At 31.2% G+C, this 24,924-nt stretch overlaps 4 protein-coding genes across 7 annotated transcripts; all 4 read left to right on the forward strand.

Annotated features, from left to right (window-relative positions):
* Nucleotides 1–249: 249 nt before the first annotated feature.
* On the forward strand, nt 250–4,231 carry LOC130951937 (ubiquitin-like modifier-activating enzyme 5). Of its 3 annotated transcripts, none has more exons than XM_057880694.1 (14): nt 250–572; nt 690–758; nt 881–994; nt 1,339–1,467; nt 1,677–1,745; nt 1,847–1,999; nt 2,085–2,121; nt 2,215–2,297; nt 2,543–2,617; nt 2,856–2,930; nt 3,103–3,189; nt 3,279–3,394; nt 3,513–3,559; nt 3,954–4,231. In XM_057880694.1, the coding sequence occupies exons 1-14, from the start codon at nt 483–485 to the stop codon at nt 4,091–4,093; spliced, it is 1,284 nt and encodes a 427-aa protein (XP_057736677.1). In that variant the 5' UTR covers nt 250–482; the 3' UTR covers nt 4,094–4,231. The 3 variants fall into 3 exon arrangements, with proteins under 3 accessions (XP_057736677.1, XP_057736678.1, XP_057736679.1); XM_057880695.1 differs by having other exon boundaries at nt 256–572; nt 881–1,019; XM_057880696.1 differs by having other exon boundaries at nt 257–572; nt 881–998.
* Nucleotides 4,232–5,571: 1,340 nt separating this feature from the next.
* On the forward strand, nt 5,572–7,994 carry LOC130947664 (protein DSS1 HOMOLOG ON CHROMOSOME V-like). The gene is made up of 3 exons (XM_057876367.1): nt 5,572–5,782; nt 5,932–6,059; nt 7,562–7,994. The coding sequence occupies exons 2-3, from the start codon at nt 5,969–5,971 to the stop codon at nt 7,690–7,692; spliced, it is 222 nt and encodes a 73-aa protein (XP_057732350.1). The 5' UTR covers nt 5,572–5,782; nt 5,932–5,968; the 3' UTR covers nt 7,693–7,994.
* Nucleotides 7,995–10,208: 2,214 nt separating this feature from the next.
* Nucleotides 10,209–16,456, forward strand: LOC130950651 (probable protein phosphatase 2C 60). Of its 2 annotated transcripts, none has more exons than XM_057879207.1 (11): nt 10,209–10,323; nt 10,781–10,903; nt 11,696–11,759; nt 13,188–13,296; nt 13,994–14,147; nt 14,428–14,553; nt 14,842–14,965; nt 15,108–15,184; nt 15,401–15,453; nt 15,587–15,641; nt 15,761–16,456. In XM_057879207.1, the coding sequence occupies exons 2-11, from the start codon at nt 10,787–10,789 to the stop codon at nt 15,965–15,967; spliced, it is 1,086 nt and encodes a 361-aa protein (XP_057735190.1). In that variant the 5' UTR covers nt 10,209–10,323; nt 10,781–10,786; the 3' UTR covers nt 15,968–16,456. The 2 variants fall into 2 exon arrangements, with proteins under 2 accessions (XP_057735190.1, XP_057735191.1); XM_057879208.1 differs by lacking the exon at nt 10,209–10,323 and adding an exon at nt 10,420–10,643.
* Nucleotides 16,457–18,765: 2,309 nt separating this feature from the next.
* Nucleotides 18,766–20,791, forward strand: LOC130951848 (chaperone protein dnaJ 8, chloroplastic-like). Its single transcript, XM_057880591.1, has 3 exons — nt 18,766–19,283; nt 19,533–19,601; nt 20,372–20,791. Exons 1-3 carry the CDS (start codon nt 19,068–19,070, stop codon nt 20,558–20,560), a joined length of 474 nt encoding a protein of 157 aa, XP_057736574.1. The 5' UTR covers nt 18,766–19,067; the 3' UTR covers nt 20,561–20,791.
* Nucleotides 20,792–24,924: the final 4,133 nt, after the last annotated feature.

The following is a 24,924-nucleotide window of genomic DNA, read 5'->3' on the forward strand; positions in this document are numbered from 1 at the left end:
TAAAAGATCTTCGAATTTATCGTTTTCTTCAAAAACTTTTTTAATATTTTCCCCATAAATCTATAAACGTTTTTTTTTGGACCAAGACCTGGACCAACAAAAAGCCCAATTCCAAACATAATCCCAAACCTCCCACAACAATCCTCATTGTGCGAGAGGCGCTGCACTTTCCATAAATCTATAATTCACTAAAAGATTTTCTCGCAATCTTTTACTTAAATAAATTATATTTTTGTTTTCCTTAAGTTATAATCGCAAAATTTTTTATCAACTAATAACAAAAACGCTAAGCGTGGTCGCGTTGAGTCATTGGTCTTAACTCACGAGTTACACCAACACTGCAGTTAACGGAGCTGCGGCACTGAGAGTGGTGCGGGTTCAGCTCAAGATTTTTCAATTCTGCGTTTGGGATTCAAATTTCAATCTCAATTTCAATTCAGATCCGAAATCCAGACACAAGAAGAAGAAGACAACTATAAACAATGGAGGTGGAGCTGAAACAGTTGATGGCGGATCTTCAATCTCTCAACCAATCCCTTCCAGATCCATCTCTCCATGCTTCCCTCCTTAAAGTATTATATAATCCCCAATTTCTGCGGCATTTTTTCTTCTTTCAATTATTCAATATTATTTTTGCCTTGCATTCTAATTAGCTTGGTTTTCATGTTTGTTTTTTTCCGTTTTCGAAGATTCAATCGCGTGTTGAGCATCTTGCAAGCCTTGCCAAGTCTGAACCTGTTCGGCGCTCCAAAGTTAAGGTAGTTTCTCTGTGGTATCTCAGCACATATTGCTTAAATAAATTAAATTTATCATCTCATATAATTCAATTACTTAGTTAATTAGGATAATAGCATTTAAGAGTTTGTGTTGTTGGTTGCAGGATATGAGTGCTGAGGTTGTAGACAGCAATCCGTACAGTAGGCTTATGGCACTTCAGAGAATGGGTATTGTGGAGAACTATGAGAGGATACGGGAATTCTCCGTTGCCATTGTTGTCTGTATTAGTCTTCTCTTTCACTGTACTTTACTTGCACTTGTATACCCCCCTATTGAGCATGGTGTATCTAATATAGAATAGTCTAATATTTAGCATTATTAAAGTTGAAAATACATGATTTTTGAACATCAGCAGGAAGAAACATTACTTTCCCATGCTACACTTAAATTAGTAGGATAATTTGCAAAAAGAGTTTCTATGGACAATTATGCTTTGAAAGATAGGACCGAGATGTGAATCTGACTCTTCTGTAAAAGTACCCTATCTTATTCTTTGGGTGTGTTTTCCTACTACGTTTAGCTTATGAGTTCATGTTGTTTTTCGTTATTATACAATCACAGGGAATAGGTGGGGTAGGAAGTGTTGCTGCTGAGATGCTAACTAGATGCGGTATAGGTCGACTATTGCTGTATGATTATGACAAAGTAGAGCTTGCAAACATGAATAGGCTATTCTTTCGTCCAGATCAGGTGAGTATATAAGACCTCATTTTCTTGTGTTACAGAATTACGTGTTTGATCTGTGTTTTAATTTCTAGGAGCAAACCATAAATTTTGATGATTGCAATAACTGCCAGAGTGCCAGATATATGCACATGCAAAATTTATGTAGTTTACATACAAAGGCTTCTGGTAGTTTACATAACCCATACATTAACTAATCCGTTCTGGCTTTCCAGGTTGGTATGACAAAGACAGATGCAGCCGTACAAACTCTTTCAGATATTAACCCTGATGTTCTGCTTGAGGTAAGTATTTTGTACTGTTTATAGCCTTTCTTGGTTCACTCCATGTTTCAATGTTGCTAAGACAAGTTGCTTGCTGACAGTTTATTTTCCTTGTCATTTAGAGCTATACGTTGAATATCACAACAGTGGAGGGCTTTGAAACCTTCATGTCATCTTTAAAAAATAAGTCATTCTGCGCTTCCAAACAAGGCAGTGGTGTGGATCTTGTCTTAAGTTGTGTAGATAATTATGAAGCAAGAATGGCTGTTAACCAGGTATTGTAATCTAAGATGATTAAAATTGTCTTTATTTTTGGGTGGGCGAATTGTCATGTCTAACAGATTTCTACTTGAATTGCAGGCTTGTAATGAATTGAGCCAGACCTGGTTGGAGTCAGGTAAGCATTCATATCTTCAAGGTTCGCTTGTATAGGTGTATGATCATTACACTTTTCATGTGGAAACTCAATTGAAGTATAAAAATTGAACAGGTGTTTCTGAGGATGCTGTCTCTGGTCATATTCAGCTACTTATTCCTGGTGAAACTGCATGTTTTGCATGCGCACCTCCTTTGGTATGTCTATTCTTTATTTCACCTTGACAGGGTCAAGTTTAATTAACCTCATAAATCTTAATATGCAAAGTTCCAGGAGCTCAAACAATTTTGGTCTATTATACCACAATGTTTTCTTAAATTAGTGTGGACTATGCAACTAAATTGTTGTCATATACAAGTACACGTGGGTTACTTCAAATGTGAAACTTTTATGCAGTATGTACCAAAAATATGAAAGCATACAATTATGTTTTTCCTCTTAGGTTGTTGCATCTGGGGTAGATGAACGTACACTCAAGCGTGAAGGGGTTTGTGCTGCATCTTTACCAACAACTATGGTATAATATAATCCTCCAGCCCTCATGTTTGCTTTTGTTGTGTATAGTTAAACATCAACAAGTTTTTATGGAAATCCATCTTATTATAATTGAATCTGGTGCCTTTACAGTGCGCGAAAAGACTGGACTGTTCTAAGTAAACACTTATATGGCATTTTCTACTAACCTTAGAGTATTGTTTAAAACATGTTTTTCACTTTATTTGTTTGGCATTCTAAATTTTGTTTTCATTTTTCAGGGGGTTGTTGCCGGGCTTCTAGTGCAAAACACACTCAAATTCTTGTTAGGTTTTGGTCAAGTCTCTCCATATTTGGTAAGTATCACACCTACAACAATGTTCCCTCTATTCTCCTCCTCATTGAGTTGTCTTATAGAGCTGATTATTCCTTTTTTCTTCTTAACGTATAGAGGGGTAAAAAACTTTATAGTCTTCAAAAAGAAATTTGGTTATGTTGACATTCCCATTATTGTTTTCTTATATATAGGGATATAATTCTCTTAAGGACTTTTTCCCTACCATGCAAATGAAGCCGAATCCTCAATGTTCAAATTTTGCATGCTTAGAAAGACAGGTAAGATGTTTTCAGTCAGGGCATTGTTGCAAATATTTGGTTCTATATACAATTATAGTCGAATTATTGAACTATAAATGTTAATGCAGAAAGAGTACATTCTCGCAAAGCCTGCAAGAGATGCTGCAGTAAAAGCAAAGCTAGAAGCTGAAGCACCGTCAACCGAAGAGGGTCCGCTTCACATTGACAATGAATGGAATATTAGGTGTTTAATACTCTTTTTATGTTCCTCTTCTTCACATTATTATGTGTTAATCTGATTCCTTCTTGAAAAATGTTAGCGTTCTAATGTAGTGATCATATTCTTGTGGTTGAATTTTCAGTGTTGTTGATGATTGTGAACTAGATGTTTCTAGTGCCAAAAGTTCAGGTATTACTTGATACTTTTCTAAAGTTTATATTCATGTGCTGAATGAAGATTGAAGTAAAGATAAAACTGTGCAACAGTGTTTTTAGTTTGTGGTACTGGCTTTATAGATGTTGATGTTGGTTTCCTTATTAAATCAGCCACATGAGAAATCTTTTCAATCTCTTAGCTAGAGGAGTTTTACTTTCGTCTTATCATCTATATCCTTCATGAAAACGCTTTCACTATGTTTCGTCATACAAAAGTAAATTTTCAAGGTTATACACACCTTTTTAGTCCATGTGTCTCTCTATTCACCAAGGTTTCAACATTTGTTTTGTTTTAATTCCACTATTCAATTGATCAATTCCAATTATTATCAAATCTGGTAACAACTTCTTCTCAATATATGCTGTAGATATATTGCCTGAAGGTCTCACTCATGAACTTCCTGTCGCGGATGATTATCCGAACATAGCGACTTCTGAAGCTCCAACCACTGACAACGAGGACCTTGAGGAACTCCGAAGGCAGCTGGAAGCTATTAATTCTAAGTAGTCAGTGTTTTTCATAGGGACTTATTTTAAAGAAGGAAAGGATTTTGTTTATTTTTTCCTTACAAAAACAGAAAGCAAAAACCCCTTTGAGGGGTATAATTGTTCAGTCAAGCAGTTTCAACGTAAAATTTGGTGTTCATCCTTTTTGTTCTTTTTAAATTTATATGTTGGTATCATGTGGGAATGGGATGCTGTTTCAATAATAGGTCTTAATAGCTTTCCGGTGAGTGAGTGATAGTCGACATAAATCAAATATCATTGTAAAAAGGAGCATGATGATTTGTCTGGGGAGAATGACTTAGAAACACACCTAATTTCACTTTATTTAATTAAATAGTGAATTAGAAATCGGTTTCTTTGTAAACAAACAATGTCAAACATATACTATACAATATTAACGAATGTGGTGGACACCTAAAAACAAAATGAATGAATGTGGATACGACGAAATTATGTTTCACAATTAAAATTATTTTTCTAGTTTAAAAGATATAGGATCAAAGTTATAATTAATATAATCAAATTTCATTCACATTTTTAATTAAATTTTATAAATAATATAATTAAATTAGTTTTATATTTAATAACTATTTTGACATTTATCAACAATTAGCCCATGTCTTCTTTTTATATATATTTTGTTGATTATAAATAATATAAATGTATAATTAAATAATAATTATCATATTTTTATTCAAATATTACGAGTGATAGTATTTTTGAAATATCTGTATGTGTTTCTAAAACATCTTTCTTTTTTTTTGTGAAAAAAAATCAACATGCTAACACAAAATAAATTTTAGTTTAGTAAGCTCAACCGTCTAAATAGTAAAATACTTCTTTATCGTTATTTTTACGGGTGTACATGGTCTGATTCGGTCCCAAATATTTTAGGGGTTAATTTGGTGTAATTTTATCGAATTTATGGCTGGATAAGAGTCTCAAAAATAGACTTGTCATTATTTCAGGCCGGATCTGAGTCAAGGCGAATTCGGCTTCATCCGACCTATGTGCACTCTATTTTTTTTTTTTTTTGTGACTACCTATGTGCACTCTATGAGAACTAAAAAAAGTATACATATTTAAATTAGTTTTAAGATAATGTTATATTAATTATAAGCTTATTATTTTATTTTTAATCACACTTCTTGAATTCAAAAATAGATCAAAGAAGCATCAAATTAAAATTTATAGACAAATTTAAGTTTAAATATGAGTATCAACTTTTTCGTAACAATTTTTTTTTTATAAATAAGTACATTATAAATAAATTTTTTTATAAATTATTATTAAAGCTTTAAAAATCCAATTTTTACAAATTTAAATTTAAATATAAATATCAATTTGTGGTTTGGATTCGATATAATTATAGCTCGAAAATATTTAAGTTTTATTGGGTCTAAGAATGGATTAGAGTCTAAACCAGTATATATTTAGAATCGGATCTGAATCAAGATAAAATCGATTTCACCCGACTCACACATCCTAGTTATTTTTAAAACTAAAGATAAAAAAAATTAACCATTAACCTACTAGATACTTTCTCCAACGAGCAAAGCTACCCTTCAAATAAGCAATTCCAAACCACACTTCAGAAAAAAACCAAGTGTTCCAGCAAACCCTAATTCCTCACACAAAACACACTCAAATCCCTCTCTTCCTCGCTTCCTGGATCCTCTTTACGACTCAAGTGAGTGTTCCAACAAACCTTAATTCCTCACTTCTAATCGCAAATTCTTTTTGTTTAAAACCTTATTACTATTAATTGAGCTTTCGGTCCTTTTTTTTTTTAATAAAAAAAATTGTTTTTCCCTTTTTGTGTTCATCAAACAATTGCAGTTTTGGCTTCGAATTGAGCGCACGTTGAGATTTTACCATGGCGACGGAAACAAAGGCAGCCACTGAGGACGTCAAGATCGATCTCTTCGAAGACGATGACGAATTCGAAGAGTTTGAAATCAATGAAGGTTAGTGAAATCCATATTCCTCATTCTTTCGATCTGTTTGTTTCTCTTTTCAATTTTAGCCAATGATTGTGTTTTAGTGTTTCCTTTTTATCAAATTCGTTGAAGCATTATTTTGAATTTATGGTTGTGGCTTGAGGATTTTGTTATTATGATAATAATCCATAATTGTGGAGAGGCTTTCTTTAATCCAATAAGCTTTAAACCATGACAGTGGAATGATTCTTAGTATATTGCTGCAAATCCATGCGAGGTTTTGCCTAGTGTTTGAGAAACAGGGCACGAGTTAGAGTAATAGAGAGAGTTGAAGGTATGAAAAGAATTAAAATGAGATTTAGTGATATTGGTCCTTCTAAGAGAGGTGTAGGGTTAGTTATGAATAGCTTTGAGGTGTTGCTACCCCTCGACCCTCGTGTGAAGTGGAACTAATCATGCCTTTACGTCTATCGTGGGCTATTCGAAAGCAAGAAGACAGGATGCTTCCGACGAAATGTTCTTGATAAGTCTACTAATAAAAACAAAGGTTTATTCTAATAACTGAGGCTGGGCTGGGTTGTATCCTGGTGTCCAAGCATGCCAGGGCATGTTTGGAGATTTAAAGAGGTTTTTGATAATTTGGTCAAGATACTATTAGATGCAATGGTCTGTTAGTTGGTGTGTGTTCAATGAGGTTTTTTGCGTCTTGATCAAAACACTGCTGTACAGAAGATGGGCATGTGTTTCGGATGAATATTATTGAGGTTCGCCGTTAGCAATGTGCCTGTCATGTAGAAACGACAACTCAATGTAGTGTGTGCTTCTTAGATAATTCTGTGACTTTATGAATAATATAAAGTAATACAACCTTTTAGAATAATAAAATTCAAACAAAGCAGATTGGTAAAGGTGATTTGACACTTATTTTAAGGTTAGAGTGTTATGAATAAAAGAATCTAGGTTTGGGATAATGATACCCTCATAGTGCATTGACCTAGTTTGAACGAGATTATTTGATGTATAGAGTCTGTTTACTGTGGTCTAGACCAAAAATAAATGGAAGTAACTAAGTAATAACTAATCAGATGCCTTGGCAAACTAATCTAGCTAAATTCTACCAAGCTAACTGACCATGACTATATTCAAAGGTTAGTGTGCCTAGACTAGCCGTTTTGTAATAACTAACCAGCTACCTTGGGAAACTAATCTGGCTAAATTCTGCTAAACTAACCGACCTTGACTGTACTCAAAGGTTTGTGTGTATAAACTCACCATTTTGCTGTAATTACAATGCCAAATAGTTTGTTCCTCATTCATCGTCTTTCTCGTTATTCTTAAAAATATCAGTATTCATTTAATAACTTTGCTACTTCTCGTTCATCCGGTAATAATGATATTTCAAAGGTCTTTGGTAGTTACGTCTGCTTTTACTACTTATTGGTTTGGGGACTTGGAGCTTCAGCAATTCTGCTCCATATGCTCATATTCTAATGCTTATATTTCACTTTTGTCTTTTATACTACTTACAGAGTGGGATGCTATAGAGGAAGGCAAGGAAGTTACCCAACAGTGGGAGGATGATTGGGATGATGATGATGTCAGTGATGATTTCTCTCTTCAGCTGAGGAGAGAGCTGGAGAGCAATACCGAAAAGAATTAAACATTCTGCTTGCTACGATCGGTTGATAAAAGTGTCATGAGTTAGGTACTTGACTTTGTTGGTGTTTCCTTTTGTGGAAAAGAAATGAAAGCTATATGCCTTTTCATTTAGTAGATGTAAGACAGTAAGGCAGCACATAAGGACTTAAGTTGTTATTTCTGAAGAACATCTAGTTAGAAGTATTGCTTGTACTTTAATTGTATTTTATCTCATAAGTTTTAAACTTGGTCACAATCCCTTGGTGTGCTTTGCCATTCCATTAATAACTGGTGAAAGTGGAGTTGCATTTCACTTTCTTGTTATCACTGTTCAGTCTGCAGAAACTAGCTTGTGGGTATCTGAATTCAACAACCCTAGGAATTTGAATGCCAATGTCCCAAGTTAGTTTTACTAAGAAGTCAAAAAGTGACTACATACTCGTATGCTTTGGAAGAATTTTCTAGTTTCTACATCGGAATTTGGAAACACTTGAGTTAGAATTTGGATCTTCTAAGTTTTGAATTTTTACTTTAGAGGATAAAGTGTGATCTCTTACTATTTATTTTATAGCTGGGACAAAAAAAAAATGAGAGATCACATTTTACTCTTTAAAATAAAATTTAAAATTTAGAGGATCTAAATCCCTTGAGTTATGGTCTTGTGGACCATGATAGGTTTGAGTTCTTCACCGTCACCGTTAAAGCTAACGAGGAAAAAAACAAGAATAAGATAGAAGAATTCTTCTATATTATTATATTATTACTTTTTGAGAGTACATTTTATCATGTTGAAATTGGATCATGTAAGTAGAAACCTATGTTCTCAATGTAAAATCCGGTTGCTAGTTTTGATTTCGTTCAAGTTGATATGCCGGGGTGAGACACAATTCAAAATTGATGGAATACCAATGAAAGCGACAACTAATGAAAGGTAGAGCAACTAAGCCAAGATAGTTATTATCGTTCACTTGGGAGTGGACCAATTCTTATATTATCAACTTCCAATAATCACTAATCTAACATTTAAATATACTTAGCGATGAGATGTCTCCCATTTGATGATTTAGATCTGTCTGCTAAACAACATCAAACTCATAATAATTATGTAACCTTAACTTTAAAGAAAAACAAAAACCAAACGCGCCTTTGAAAGTTTCTTTTATTATAATAATAAACTCAGGTCCATTATTGATTCCAAGAACAACTTCACTCGGGATAAGGACCGAGGGAATCTAATCTAATAAGTAATAACAATAAAAATAAATAAATATGAATTATTTTCTAGTAAAATTTATATTATTGATTAATCATATACCAACACTAGAAGTAAATTGGTAATTTTATGGTTACAGTATAGTAAAATTCAGTTTATCCAATATTTTATTAATAGAGTAATTTTTCTTGAGAAACTAAATTATATGTTGGCTACAATTCTATGTAATTTTGAGTTTTTGACGGTGTGGCGAATAATTTTACCTATGTTCAATGATGAACCTATCATTTTTTATAGGCGTTGAAGATAACAATCATAACATCAATAATGATATTGAGATGAATAAAGTGTGCCTACTATTTGAATTATAGAAGAAAACAACAGTAAAGTTAACAACGAAGATGAAAATAATTTAAAATATAAATGTAATCTTAATTTTATTTCTCTATCATGCATTTCAATGTAGAATAGCCCCTATAAAAGACACCAAAATATTATTTTGTTCATACACTCGAAGATAGGGATAAATTTTTATTGAGATAAAAAAAAGAGAGGAGGTAATTAGTTTTTCATGGTATAATTCTAATAAATATTATAATATATGTGTTTATAGATTTGAAAAGATGTTTCAATAGGGCTGCACACGGATCGGATATAGCCTCAGTGCGAATCGGATCGGATACGATATCCGCATTCTTTTAGGATGGATCCGATCCGATCCACATACTTGCGGATCAGATGATATCGGATATATCCGCATAATTAAAAAAAATATTTTAAGATTCTGTTTGGCTATTTTTACAAAAAAATATCCAAAAAATTTATTTTTTATCTGTTTAAACTCATTTACTTCTAAAATATTATCAATAATAGTTCTCTTAAATAACAAAAACAAAATAATAACACAAAATTTAAGTTTAATTATTCTAAGTTGAAGTACAACAACATAAAAAATTAAAAATAAAATATCATAAAATTTATAAAATAACACACTAAAATTCATATCACATTAAGGTTTACTTTCTTAAACTATGCTATTTATATGTGATGTGATTTGCGAATCAGACCTGCGAATATCACTGAAAAATCCGCAATCCGATCCTACCATAATGCGGATCAGATAATATCCACAAAATTCGAATCGAATGCAAATAATTACCATAGATATACAGATATTATCGGATCCGTGCAGTCGTATGTTTCAATATAGATAGAATAAAGCTGTAATTATTTTTAATTTTTAATTTCAATCGGTCCATGCAAAAAAATTCCTCATGTTGATAATTTTATATTTTCAATCGAGGAAAAATGGGAGAATGAAAAGAAACACGTGGCAGCCGCTGGTTTAAGAAAACAAGCGTTTCAATTTTCTTCTGTTCTGCTATTTCTTCCTCTTCCATTCCTCACACACTTTCAAATCTCTCTCTCTCTCTAACGCAAGTGAGTGTTTCAACGAACCCTAACTCCTGAATTCCCTTCTATTTTTGTTTATTCTCCTATTCTGATTTCAATTCCCTCTCGTGCTTTTTAGATCCTCATTTTTTACACCACTCTAGCGTTTGGTTCCAACTTTGATTCATACCTTCCATGCTTCTTCATTCGTTCAAATTACTGCTCTTGTTACGCATTGGATTTTATATTTTCTAGGTTTTTTAGATTTTCTTTTACTGAATTACATTGCAAATTGCATTGGTTCTTCTCTGTTTGAATCACGTTTTAGAATATCGCCGTTGTCTGCGGAACCGCATCTTGTAAAAAGAGTATGGCTAGAACTAGATTTGACTTTTTTTTTCCCTGGAATGATGCGTATTCTTGTGATTTATTGTTTCTTATTTTTTATAACCACTAATTTAAAGAGAAAAATTGTCAAATTATAACATTTTTTTGGTTGTTGCAGTTTGTGATGGGGATATATCTGAGTACGCCGAAAACAGAGAAGGCATCTGAAGATGGTGAGAACGACAAGCTTCGGTATGGTCTGTCTTCCATGCAGGGCTGGCGTGCTTCCATGGAAGATGCTGTAACTAACTACTCTTTTCTCTTTCAGTCTCTTATTTTATTTTATTTTATTTTGTTAATTGATAATTTGTAAATACAATAATATAATATCGTAGAATCTCATTTCCATTTTTATTTTGAATATTTCATTTGGTGGAATTTCTCGCATCAATTAGGTAGTTGAAGTTAGTTAAAAGTTAGTTTTCAGTTGATAATTTGATTAGTGTATGTCTATGTATCAGCCTTGCACATTTAAGCCTCTTGACATCAGAGAATCACTGCGATTCAAAATATTGTACACAAAAGTAGGGTGGGTTTTCAGCCGTACTATCAGATAGTCAAGTGTAAAGGAAATCAAAATCATGCACTATGTCCAGTGTTTGGCATATTAGTGACTGATAAAATAGTGATATTAAGTTTCTGATACTGTGAGAACGTTGTGAAAGGATTAGTGTCTTCCGTTTTTTACAGATTACCTTATTTGATCATTGGTCTGCTATGATGAAGAGTGCAAAGGTATCACTTATTTGTAGTTCTTCTATAAAAGTTTTGTCAGTCAGCTATTGATGTGAATCAGATTTAAGTAACAAATAACCCGTATACTACCTAAAAATTCAGAGAGATAAAATTGCCCTCCTGTATACCTAGAAGACTCGTGAGAGTTTGCCCCTCTTTGGAAGTAATAGTTGCATATATGGTGTGGATGGTTTACCACTTTACTTTGGTTCTCTTTTACCTAAGTAGCGTAGTGTTAGTATTACAATCATTTTTAATGTGAAGAGTATAGAATTTAATTCTTATTATTACTTGCCAGCATGCAGCTTATCCAGATTTGGATGATTCTACATCTTTCTTTGGTGTCTATGATGGCCATGGAGGTGGGTATTCACTCTTGAGTTATTCAGTGACATATATCTTTTTAATGCCAACTTGGATCCATGCTCATTAATTAGAACACTGAGTGCACTGAAGGTCCTGAGACATTCAATATTATTGTAATATAGGTTCTCCATTTTGATGTCTCCATTGGAATCCACCTAAACATGGCTGGCCTTTTCATTTACACATGCTGTAGCTGTTGTCTTCTCTGTCATGTACCGATCAAGTTTCATTTACTTTTCATGACCTTATATGCTTCATGTTCCACCTTGTCCTAATATCACTTATTTATAGTTAACTTAAATTTAATATAGGAGAAATAAAAATATATTTCTGGTTTAGTTTTAGTAAGCAATTATTATAATGAGTAGTTATTATAAAGAGGCCAAGAGAAACCAAAAGTTGTTACGGTTCTCATTCTCCCCCAATCATCATATATATAGGTATTGATTACAATTACAATTTACAACACTTGTAAACTTCTCAGGGTATGTAAAACACTGCTGTAAGATTGATCTTCCTCTCGTTCTTTTTCTTGGTTCTTGTTCTTATTTTCTTTTAATAATTTCCTTGTTATATATGTGATTCATAATTCCATTTTCTACAAACAGAGATCCATGTAGGCTGTATACTTTACATTTTTGGTACATTCTTGTTAGATGCTTGTTAACCAGAGTTGTGTTTGAAAAAAAATGTTTTTCCAATCCACTTATGAACCTTAAGGGTGGGTCTGTTGGATGGGGTATTCTTAAATTTTCAGTTTATTTCAAATATAAGGGAATCTAAATGCCGTAATTAAATTCCCTTCAATTCTGGTCTTTTTTTTGGTTGAGGTAATTAGTTTTATCTTCATTAATAAAATATGCAGTTGATTTTATCATATATTATTTATAAGTGTTAATTAATGCATATGAATGCATTTTGAAGTGAGGGGGGAAATCGAAATTCCTTCTCTGTTGAGGAATTAAAATTCTTCCTTTTAATAGTTCAAATCCATCATTAAAATCCTTTGAATTTGCCATTAATAATTTTAAATACTTTCTAAAATTACTTTCCCTCCTTTAATTACCTCATTCAAGCACACTCTAATGTCTTTTTCATGCATTTCATTTATTTTCAACTTCAGGATTTTGTCTTGATATCCATGTTAAAAAAAGGCAACAAAAAAAGGAGGGAACATCATATCCATGTTTTTGGGTGTACTTTCTCAGTATTGACCCATTTCAGTTTAAATTAGTATTGATTATAAGGCTTTGTTGTTGTTGTTGTTGTTGTTGTTTGTTGTTGTTGTAAAGCTTCCTTAATAACTTGGAGATCTTTAGGTGTTCAAGATTTCAAAATTATTGTGATGGAACCAACATATATAGCATATTAATTGGCTCACTTCTCGTTCTAATATCTTTCTATATGGTTTTTCCTATTTGCAGGCAAAGCAGTTTCCAAATTCTGTGCCAAGTATCTACATCAACAAATGCTTAAGCATGAAGCTTACTTAGCTGGAGATATAGGCACATCCTTACAGAAAACTTTCCTTAGGTGCTTTTTTTATTCTTTATTTTGTTTGTTGTTTTGTTTATTTAGAATTTTCATTATACTTACTGCATGCGGATAAAAGCATGGCGATGAGATTGTCAGGTAGGAGTATAGATAACAAAATACTAAGTAGGATTATGCTCATGCTTGAAATACTTGATGTTCAACTGTTGCTCTAGATAATTTACTTTATCTAATTTACATGCCCCAGGGGAGGTTTGGCATCCCGGTCTCTTCAAGATACAAATATAGCTGGATCCCTAGAAGTTATGTGCAGTTACAAATAATTTTAAAAACACTTTTCTACTTCCCTCTGTTTTCTACTTCTCCTGTGAGTTATTGGAAGTTTCAAAACCCCTTTAATCTTCATTTATTTGTTTGGTATTTTTACTCGCGTACTTTATATCTTAAAAGTATTAACAAAACAAAGTGTTTTAAAGTGCAATGCATGTGAATGTTTGTGTAGACATTTATGCTTGTAAAATTATTGGAACCGTGACCACCTGAACCGCCAAACTTTTGGGAATGAGTGTTAAGTTCTTACGTATACTTTTCCTCTTCATGATCAAAATGATTTTCTTATCTAAGTTTTTATACATGTCATGGTTTTTCTGCCCAATAAACAAAAGTGGGATATGGAGTTGAGACAAATAGTTTTGTTAAAGTTGTGCCCTTTTTTTCTCCCTTCATATTGAGGCAGAATGGATGAGATGATGCGCGGACAAAGAGGGTGGAGAGAATTGGCAGTCTTGGGAGATAAAATAGAAAAGTTGTCTGGAATGCTAGAGGGGTTTATATGGTCTCCCAGGAGTGGTGAAACAAATGACCATTCTGATGATTGGGCTTTTGAGGAGGTAATGGATTAGAACCCATTTTGCTTTCTTGTTCCACCTCTGCTTGTTATTCTTACTTTGCTCTTTTCTTTATAAATAAAATAAAAGCTATGCTGCATGTATGTTGGAATCTTTTGATATGTGGAATATAAGCTTGTGAATTTAACCGAAGGTCCTTTCTCAATAAACGACTGCAAGTTACATACAAAAATCATTAGGTCTGATGTTGGGCATACAAACTTCGAATCCTTACTGTAAAAAAATGCGTTATTTTAAACTGAGGAAGTTATGCTGCAAATAGGGACCACATTCTGATTTCACTGGACCAAACTCTGGAAGTACAGCTTGTGTGGCTGTCATTCGAGGAAACAAACTTGTCGTCGCCAATGCTGGTGATTCTAGATGTGTATTATCAAGGAAGGGCCAGGTACTTCCACCTCATTTTGTGGTTTTTTAATTGTCTCGAATTTACTAGGCATGCAATATAGGGTATTGGAATATGGTTGATGAGAGTTCTGGTGGTAAAGATTGCTAATTCAGAGTACACATTTTGTATTCTGAGATAGATATTTCAATATGGATAAGCTTGCACATTTATAAGTAGCACATTTTATTTCCTTTTGCTTTGAAGGGTTCGTGATTGAGGTTGAGCCGGCATAGCTTGCTACTCAGCATGATCTATATTCTTGATTTTTTAATGAAGTTGTATTTCCAGGCACACAATTTGTCTAAGGATCACAAGCCCGAGCTTGAGGCTGAGAGAGACAGGATTTTAAATGCTGGTGGTTTCATCCAAGTTGGACGTGTCAATGGAAGTTTAAACTTGGCTAGAGCGATCGGTAATAGGAATTTGTTTTTATAAAGTTTGTAAGGGAAAATGTGAGAGTTCATTACTATCGTAAAATTTACTTGTTGCTTTCTACAAATGTTTTCCTTCCATTAGTCCCAAAAATTTGTAATAAAAAATTCCCTCAATTACAGGAGACATAGAATTCAAGCAGAACAAACGTTTGCCTGCTGAGAAACAGATTGTGAGTGCTGAGCCTGACATAACTTCCGTAAGTGCTCAGCACATTATATGTTAATATTTATGGCACGATTAGCACCTTTATTTGCATGTCTCTCTGGTTTCCTCGTGTTTGATGGGTGAAAGAAATATATTTATTTGAAAAAGGAATTCTATGACTTTTCTTTTTCGTCTGACATCCCCTCATTGTGTTATTTGCCATTTTGTTTGCTCTTTTGAATTTTCTTTTCCCTGTTCTTTGTAACAGATTGAGCTTTGTGACGATGATGAGTTCCTTGTAATAGCTTGTGATGGGATATGGTACACTACTTGGCTATTTAATTCTGTCTACGAACTCCATTGATATTACCAAGTTCCTAGAAAATTTTCCCTTTTTTTGTTTTAATTTTTATTGATCATCAACAAACTATTATATAACCTGTTATATGTGTAGGGATTGCATGTCAAGCCAACAACTTGTGGACTTCATACATGACAAGTTAAAGGAGGTAAGTTCTGTGGCTTTTACTTTTGTTTATGTTATGGAGAACATTAATTTGGCCACAGCATGCGGATTGTCATAATTGCAATCTGTTATGACACCGATATAAAATGATGAAATATGTAGGAGAATAAACTATCTGCGGTGTGCGAGATGGTTTTCGACAGGTGCTTAGCACCAACAGCCGGTGGCGAGGGATGTGATAACATGACCATGATCTTGATTCAGTTCAAAACTCCTTTGAATCCAAGTGCTTCTGATGCAGACCCGCCTCAGTCGTCTGCGGAACCATCCGAAGCTGATAAAAGTTCAGAGCAAACAGAACAAAAGTGAGGGAAGAGTTTCAGACCTGACTAGACAGCGATTGGCGCGAGCACAGAGACGATCATGGGTAATATTTTAATATCCATATTTGCAGGATGTTGATTCTCAATAGGGGATTGTAAATTTGTTGGGGGGAAAAAAAATTTGATGCTACTGCTGCTCATGGGGGCTATTGACTTTGTACATTAAATTCGGGTCTCTACATGTGAAAGGTAAAAAACAAATGGTTCAGCAAGCGCGGCAGACACCTAAATGGATGGCTAAAACCACCCCTCTGGCCATTTTCTTTTGTCAATTTTATTTCTTAGCAATACCAGTGATCGATGACTAGAACAATACGTGAAAGAACATCTCTAAAATTATGGAACCATGTTTGATGTTTCAATACCCATCATCTATACAAGCTTGTGCCTTTTAAGGATTCAGTGCGATGAAATGACCCCCGTAACCCCCTGATATATAGTATTGTTACTATTGTTAATTTTTCTTTCCGGGATAGATGATATTTCGTTTTGTTTCAATTGAGCCTCATCATTTATATACCCTAGCTACAATGTTATGAAACAAGTGTATTTCAGGTTCTGCTTGTATCTCTTCTACTAGACCATGTGGAGATTGCATAATGAAATATAAGAGATAGAAATAATGGTGAAAGATTATGGATGAAGCAAGGTATGAAATATCGAAGGATCTCCCCACGAGTAAATTTTAATCGTAACTTAATAATTGATGTATAGTGTTAATTTATAATCAAACGAATACCATTTTGTTACGTTACATTTTGTTTTGCAAATGGTTATATGTGAAGCATTTAGTACGCATTTAATAAATGAGAAATGCTTTCAGAGTCGATAGAATTACATTTAAAGAAATTGCAAATTAACTGATAAGCCTGTGCCGAATAAAACGGAAGAGATAAGCAGTGAAGGGAGATATATATAGATGCTATGATGGTTGCATGGTTGCCACGTGTCCAATCTGAAGGAACCCCTTATCCACTAGTGTTTCTGTTCTTATCGTATCGCATTGGATCTTCTTAGTTCTGAACGTGCATTAACTTACAACTGCTTCTCTCTCTATTGTCGCGTTAATATTCAACACGTGTAAAGTGCTACTGCCACCTCCCTCTTTTTGCAATCATCTCAATTCTGAAACCTTTCATTTCTCCCAAAATTTTTAGCTTGTAAACTGTTTTTGGCTTATTTTTTATTTATTTTCAACCTTTATCTAAGACGATGCCTTTTTATGTGTGCCTTTAGTGATGATGATGACGATAATAAAATAATAATAATGCCTTGTGATTTAATTTGAATATACAATGATATTGAAATGGCGATTTGATATGGACTTATAAGAAATATCTATTTAACGAAACATGAGAGTGGCTAGTCTTCACAAAATAGTTGCAATTTTCACTAAAATATTAAATATCGTTGACGTTATAAAATGTGTTTCACTCATTCGAAGTAGTCATGATCATAAAATAAAATGTTTATTTTATCTGAAAAAAAGATAATTTAAACCATCATATTTGTCTCATATATGGATGTGTGTGTGTGTATGTTTTTTTTTTCAGCTCCTTCATTTTTTTGGTTATTTTATTTTCATTGACGTTTAATTAGATTTCTCTTCAAGAATAATGGCATTTAGTTAGATATTTCGAAGAAATGGCATAGCCTAATATGACCAAATTGCCAACTACTATAACTTTGTTGCACCAAAAAGAGAAATTGAGAGAAATAAAAGGGATAATCAATAGTGAATTAATGGCAATAGAGGTGGAAGGGATATCCAATATTATATGCTTCATTCAGTGAATAATAAACAAATAATCCAAAACAACAGTCTACCAATTCAGACCAAGTAAATAACATCATATCCTTCAAAAAAATAGAGAGTAAAGATAAAAGATAATCCAAGAATCTCTCACCTTTTTCATCATCTTTTGTTCTTTTCTTTTTCCTTTTTCATGTGCTGTTTTTCTCTCTCTCCTATCCCATTTTTGTCGTTTCTAATTTTTTTACCTAGTCCTAATTCTAAAGTTTTTTCACCTTATAAATTATAAAAATTTAGTTAATCATATTTTTCCCGTTTTATAATAACTTAAAACCATAATTATTTTTAGGGGTCGAACCGGACCGAAATTTATCATAAAACCGAGCTAAAATTTACAACAACTGAATAGAAAATAAAAAAATCATTTTTTTTGAATTAAATCGATCGGTTCGGTTCGATTTTTAGTTGACTCGACAAAAATCAAACCGAAGAAGTAGCTTAGTAATGCATTGAAATAGAAATTTTAGACTTAATAAATGTGTTTGTTTTATGTTTAGTTGTTGAAATGAGTTAAAATTTTGTTGAATTTGAATATAATGTAATGTCATTTCAATTTATTGATTGTTTTAAAAATAAAAAAAATCGACCGAATCAAACCGTTTTTAGTTCGGTTGAATTATTGCACAAACAATAAACTAATTGGTTGATATTCTGTAAAAAATAAACAAATCTATTCAATTGATTTTTAGTCTAAAATTAAACCAAATTAAACCGATAACACCTACTAATTTCTATAGTAAATTTTGACAGTTAACCCTTTTCAGAAGAAAAAATAAAAATAAAATAGGCAGAGTCATAACACAAGAGATAAGTGCCTATAATTTCTGTCTTCTCCACAAAATACGAAGTTACACGTCACTCCACAATAAGACTCAATGGATAAGAACCGTGCTTGCATTCCCAATTCCACCTCAGATTCCTTTTCTTTCTTCATCATTATTTATTATTTATTTTATTTCACACTATACTATATAAACAAATCCATTCCCTTCCATTTTTCTATTCTTACTTAATAGTGTTTCAAACCATCCATTTGATCAATTCCACAATTATTGAGCCTTAAATAATTCAACAAGAGTGAAGCTACTATTTCAACTCTACTTGCCCTTTAATTTGCCCCTTTGATCAAAATATAAAATTAAAAAAAAAGGAACTTTAGACCAAAGTTGTGTTATTTATACCCAAAGTTTTTGTGGGTCGTCATAGTTTTCTGTTGGGGTGTTTCATATCTGTGGTTTGTGGACATCTGTTGAGGTTTCTTTTAAGAGTTTCAATGGCTGCTGCTTCAGTTGCTGGTGTTGTTGGTGGAAAAGGGTTATCATCTTCTTCATGGATGAAACAATTCAAAGGAAGCAAAGGTAAGAAGATGAACAAGTTTAGGATTTCATGTTCTTCTTCTTCTGTAGCAGATCCTTATAAGACCTTAAGGATTCAACCTGATGCATCTGAATCTGAAGTTAGAAAGGCTTTCAGACAACTTGCTTTGAAGGTTAGTTTGCTTCTCTTTCTTCCTTCCTTCAATTCTTATCTCTTGTTCTTTTCATTTTTCATCAATTTTTTAACTGTACGAGAGAAATATTTTGTGTATTTTTGTTGTTATGCAAATTAAGTCTTTACATGTCATATGATGATAATTTCTCATGTGATTATGTGATTAAGTTCAAGTGAGACATTTTTTCCCCTTTTTTTAATTTAAATTATTGATTAGTTGATAATCTGTTTTGTGTTTTTCTTGCAGTATCACCCAGATGTATGCAGAGGGAACAATTGTGGGGTGCAGTTTCATCAAATCAATGAGGCTTATGATGTATGTAACAATCATATGCAAACAAAATTTCCTCCTAAATTTTGATTACATTTGAATATTGAAAATTGAATTGTTATTAATTGAGGCATAAACAAATGCTGCTTGTGGTTTTGGGACAATCAATGGGTCATATTTGTTATTTCTATAAAGTGAGAAATATTTGGTGGACCAACAATAATGCAAGAGAATAAGAATGGGGTCTCTTTGATTTCATCATATCTCTCTTTTTACTTTAAAAAAAATTCAGATTCTTTATGCAAAAAAAGAGTCTGAAAATTACTTTGAAATGGTTCTGAGATTTTTGATAAAAAAAATATTCAATCTATCTTTGATTTTTTTTTGGAAAAAAATAGCATTAATTTGTTTTTGCACATAGCTAATTATTTGCATAAAAATAAAATTTTTTTGGCAAAAAAATTCGTCTTTTGAGATAATTGTTAGTTGCTGTTTAGGATTTTTTTTAAAGAAAAATCTTAATTAATTATTTTATATAAAAATTTTGGGGTGGTTTGTATAATACTTGCATAATTGACCTCATTTTAGTTTAATATTATAATTATGAAATAATGCAACTATAAAGAATTGTAAATGTTGGTGTGTATGTTAGCAAAGGGCAGTGGTTGCAATGATATGATCATCCCAACTACTAACACATATCCTTCAAAAAAATTTAAAAAATAAAATAAAACAACAAAAGCAACATTATGGGGTCCATAATTTGTTTTCTTAATTTGGATATCATTATTAATATTTGGGTGTTTTGAATGCAGATTGTGATGGCTAATTTGAGAGGAGAATCAAATGAGACAGAAGTGTACAATGTTTATTATGAAGATAAGGGCATTGATGAGCCTCTTAGGGGAATGAACGATCCAGATTGGGACATGTGGGAGGAATGGATGGGTTGGGAAGGTGCAGGAATCCGTGATTACTCTTCTCACATTAATCCTTATATTTAAAAATAATAATAATTTATGTAAATTATTATTAATTTTAATTCTAGTCTTTGAATTTATCATCAATTGCTATGTTAATGTTATGTAATTAATAAGTAATAGCTAAAGTGCGCCGTAGAGCCACTTCAACTTGTACCTACCAACAATTGTTGGTGTTCAATGTACATAGTCCAATTTCAATGTCTCTTCAAAATTAATTAAATTTGAGAGAGAATTATTGGTTTTTTTTTAATATATGAAGTATGTGATTAATCAATAGAGAAAATCTAAAGGCTGATATTATTCAAGACACGTGTCATATATTCAAATTCCAAATTTTGTCATGTTTTCTTCAAGCGATTTTACTTGGTCTCATTTGGCATCTATGAAATTGGAGCTTGGAATTGTAGACTTCTATCTCAGATTCAATTTTTAATGTTTATAGTAGTTTACTTTTTATATTGCATCTTTTGGATACATTTCACTAAACGCATAAATAAGCTCTTTAACCAATACAATGCAATCCATCCATCACAATAATATTGAACTATATTTCCTTCTTTGGTAAATTATTTGAATTAATACTAATCAATTTTGTATTTGACAACTTTTTGCTATTTAGTCTTTATCACATTTTATCAAGTCATAAGATCATTTCAATTTTGGTGTTCATAGATAGTCTAAATTGATCAAAGCCAAGGTTCAAAATGAACTGGTCATTATTATTGGATGAGATCTAATGAGTTCAGTCAAAAATTGGAGAAGAGTGTTTTAAAAGATACATGAGTTAATTTATTCGACCTACTCAGTAGAAATATGGGAATGAATCTTCTCAATTTTTTTATAATTGAAGAAGTAAAGTATGATTTTTTATAATTAATTTTATAAGTAAAACTAAAAATAAATATGAAAGAGAAAATAATAAAAGATTAGAGATTATACTTTACATTTATAATTTTTTTAACAATTAAAAACATCTATTCCCTAAAAATACTGTAGTCTGTGCCCCGAAATTCCACCCAACTTGGGAACAAGAAAAAGAGTTCATGTCCTACTACTTGGATTATTATTCTAAATGGATTAATTAGCTTAGTGTTTGTTTGGGCTTCAATAATTTTTTTTTTAATAGAAAAGATATTTTTTTAATGTGTTTAGTAAATTTTTAATAATAAAAATAAAAATATTAAAAATAAACATTTTTTTTTTAAAAAAAATTTTATATAGTAAATAAACAAAAAAAATTTATTTTATTTTATCTAAACATAATTGATAAATAAAAAAATCTTTTTATATACGATACCTAAATATAAAATTACTTTATCTTTTAAAAAATTATCAGTTAAAAAAAATCTTTTAAAAAATAGTGTCCAAACAAATTCTTAATGTGGACTAATTTTCCATGCAATAAAAAATAAAGTCACTCATTAACTTTAGAGATAAGAGCTCAGTAAGTGATGACTCTATTTATAAATACTTTCAACATTTTAAGTATTTTTCAATTTATTATATATTTAGGGTTGTTTGAAAAACGTTAGAAATAATTTTTTTAACTTTTGACTTATGAAAAGTAGTAGTATTAATATCTGGTGCAATTTTCAAAACTAAATTACAACTTTTTAAGAAGCTATAAGAAATTTTAGAGAAGTTAAAAAAATGACTTCTCTCGTAATACTTCTACTTTTTATCACATTTCTATAAAATAAGCATTTTTAGAGTTAAAAATTTAAATACAAAATAACTTATTTATAAATTATTTTTAATAGAATCATTTATTATTTAAGTTATTTTATCAAAAGGAACTTAATTAAGTTAGTTGCCTAAACTGGACCTTATCCTACTGAAAATTCTTGCTAATTTAGGTATTGAAATTTCTTGCAAGAATTTTCACCTGCTGTTTGGAAACTGATGTGAAGCTACCTTTAACGTTTTTACCACCATTTTCGTCCTCTTTACTCGGAACTCATCTACTCCTTAGAAAAAATCAATATGATTTTGTTTGTCATTTTCTCTTTCCATCCTCAATTATTATTTGTTCTCTTCTAAAATTGTTCATGTTCAGGTGGCTTAACTCCTGCCATTCACGGATTTTAGTTTCTTTTTCTTTTTTCTCTTCTCAATTTTTGTATCATTTCGAAAAGAAAGATGGAAAAGGTGGGTAAATGTAACAAAAAGCAACGAAGCTAATTAACTAACTAAAATAATGTATAAGTTTCACTTTTGCTTGAAAGCAAAGCAAAAAATAATGTATAGAATGTACTATCATATACTACAATTTATTTCATTTGATCTAATGTATTTGATGTGATAAATTTCTCAAGACAGTAAAGAATAAAATATATGATGTCTAAGAACACTTAATCACAAAGAAATATCTCTTGAGAGGTACGAAAAGGAATAAGCTAAATATTGAAATGGTGCATTTGGTGAAGGAATGAAGGGTTTAAAAGATACCATCACGAGTTAATATTGTATCAGTTTTGACATATATAATTTAGGAAAATGTTCAAGTGTATTGATATATCGTATTTTAGTGATTTTTAAGTGTTGATCTTAATTATAAAAAATATATATAATATATATAATTAAGATTAACGATTATAAATCACTGAAATATTGGTGTATTAGTATATTTAAAAACTCTTCTATAATTTAATAATTATGTTATGTATACATTAAAATCAACTACAAAAATACATATTGAAAATAAATTTAACCACACATATATTTATATATAAATACATTAGTGGCTAATTTTAATATACGAATAACATTTTTAATAATTTAAACTAGCAACATGGCATATTTATTTAAAAATTTTGATAATAGTAATTAAATTTTAATGCCAGTTTATAATTTTTTGAATGTAAAAATAATATATAGAATATATAATTAATTGACGAATATATATATATATATATATATATATATATATATATATATATATATATAATTAAAACGTGACACTAAATACTAATATAAAAAAAATTAAGACTGTTTCCAAAAAAAAACTTAATGAAAAATCAATGTAGTTTTAAAGAAAAACGAGAAATTGTGACAATTTTATCAAATCTAAAATGATATTACTATAATTTGCACCTTATGATTCTACCCAGAGAAATTTTTTTACATTATCAAGATTCAGTTTGAAATTCGGTCAATGTCTAAAGTATTTTGTTTGGTTCACATTCATCATTTTTATTCAGCGTTATTTTTTTATCGGATTTGAATAATAATTTAGTTCTAAGTCATATTATATAATTTATAATAAAAATTAATAATAAAATAATATGAATTTAAGAGGATCATTTTGTTATTTTAAAATTAAAGGTGATATAAATTTAAAATGGTATTTTTATTATTCTAATACTAAAAAGTAGAACAATAATCGTGTCATACTAAAAACCAGAAAAATTATATTATGCTAGTTTTGGAGATCAAATACAGAAAGAGTTTATCTTTAGTGCAATTATATCATTTTGAAAAGCAAAAAATATAAATTTTCTGATGTTAGTTAGAGTGCAAGTAATTATGAGAAGTTTTCTAAATCCAAATTATCTATAACCAAGTTGATTGAATTTAGTTCAAATTTAAGAATTGTATAAAGATTAGATTTCTTATCTTTTGTTTAAATTTCAAATAGGATAGTTTATATTTAAATTTGATTAAAATTTATCAAAAAACTTTATTTAATAATATCTTTAAAAATTTAAAATTTAAATAAAATCTAATCTAATTTATTAAGATAAAATCTAATTTAAATTAATTAAAAAATTACCAGAGTTTAATGTTTAAATGAGATATGTACACCAATTTTATAAGATGAAAACTCAGGTAAAGTTGACTTTACATGAAGTTGATATCTGAGAATCGTTAGATGAAAATTTAGTCAAATCAGTCAAATCATTTAACGGCTATTAAGTATCAACTTCACGTAAAGTCACTTGCAGTTTCTACCGGTATAAACCATATGAGGGCTACTTTTGTCGAGTAAATAGTCAAATTGGTCCCCGAAAGATAGCCCAATCTTCAAACGAGTCTCCCTAAGAAAAAGATAATAAAATTTGTCCCCGAAAAATTTAAAATTGGTAACGTTAGTCCTTCCGTTAGTTGGATGATGACGTGTCACGTTAAGTGCCACGTGGCATATGATGACGTGGAGGGCTAATGCCACGTGTCACAAGATGATTGGTTGACATGTCAGATCGGTGACACCTGGCATGCCACGTGTCAGGTCAGTGACACGTGGCATGCCACGTGGCACTTGACATGTAAAAAAGTTATTTATAATCAAAATAGTCCTTGAAAGTTCAGACGTAAGTCATTTTCATCCCTAAAATTTTAAAAATTAATCAAATTAGTCCTTATATAATTTTTTTATTTTTTCTTGA

This window comes from Arachis stenosperma, chromosome 9, assembly GCF_014773155.1.
Source record: "Arachis stenosperma cultivar V10309 chromosome 9, arast.V10309.gnm1.PFL2, whole genome shotgun sequence".
In the NCBI taxonomy this organism is placed as follows: domain Eukaryota; kingdom Viridiplantae; phylum Streptophyta; class Magnoliopsida; order Fabales; family Fabaceae; genus Arachis; species Arachis stenosperma.

Coding starts and splice junctions, on each gene's coding strand:
- LOC130951937 (XM_057880694.1), top strand. CDS start 483: ATGGAGGTGGAGCTGAAACAGTTGATGGCGGATCTTCAATCTCTCAAC. Junction 2,000..2,084: donor CAAGAATGGCTGTTAACCAG/GTATTGTAATCT, acceptor CTTGAATTGCAG/GCTTGTAATGAATTGAGCCA. Junction 3,560..3,953: donor TTCTAGTGCCAAAAGTTCAG/GTATTACTTGAT, acceptor TATATGCTGTAG/ATATATTGCCTGAAGGTCTC.
- LOC130947664 (XM_057876367.1), top strand. CDS start 5,969: ATGGCGACGGAAACAAAGGCAGCCACTGAGGACGTCAAGATCGATCTC. Junction 6,060..7,561: donor AGAGTTTGAAATCAATGAAG/GTTAGTGAAATC, acceptor TACTACTTACAG/AGTGGGATGCTATAGAGGAA.
- LOC130950651 (XM_057879207.1), top strand. CDS start 10,787: ATGGGGATATATCTGAGTACGCCGAAAACAGAGAAGGCATCTGAAGAT. Junction 11,760..13,187: donor TGTCTATGATGGCCATGGAG/GTGGGTATTCAC, acceptor TCCTATTTGCAG/GCAAAGCAGTTTCCAAATTC. Junction 15,454..15,586: donor ATAGCTTGTGATGGGATATG/GTACACTACTTG, acceptor TTATATGTGTAG/GGATTGCATGTCAAGCCAAC.
- LOC130951848 (XM_057880591.1), top strand. CDS start 19,068: ATGGCTGCTGCTTCAGTTGCTGGTGTTGTTGGTGGAAAAGGGTTATCA. Junction 19,284..19,532: donor TCAGACAACTTGCTTTGAAG/GTTAGTTTGCTT, acceptor TTTTTCTTGCAG/TATCACCCAGATGTATGCAG. Junction 19,602..20,371: donor AAATCAATGAGGCTTATGAT/GTATGTAACAAT, acceptor TTTTGAATGCAG/ATTGTGATGGCTAATTTGAG.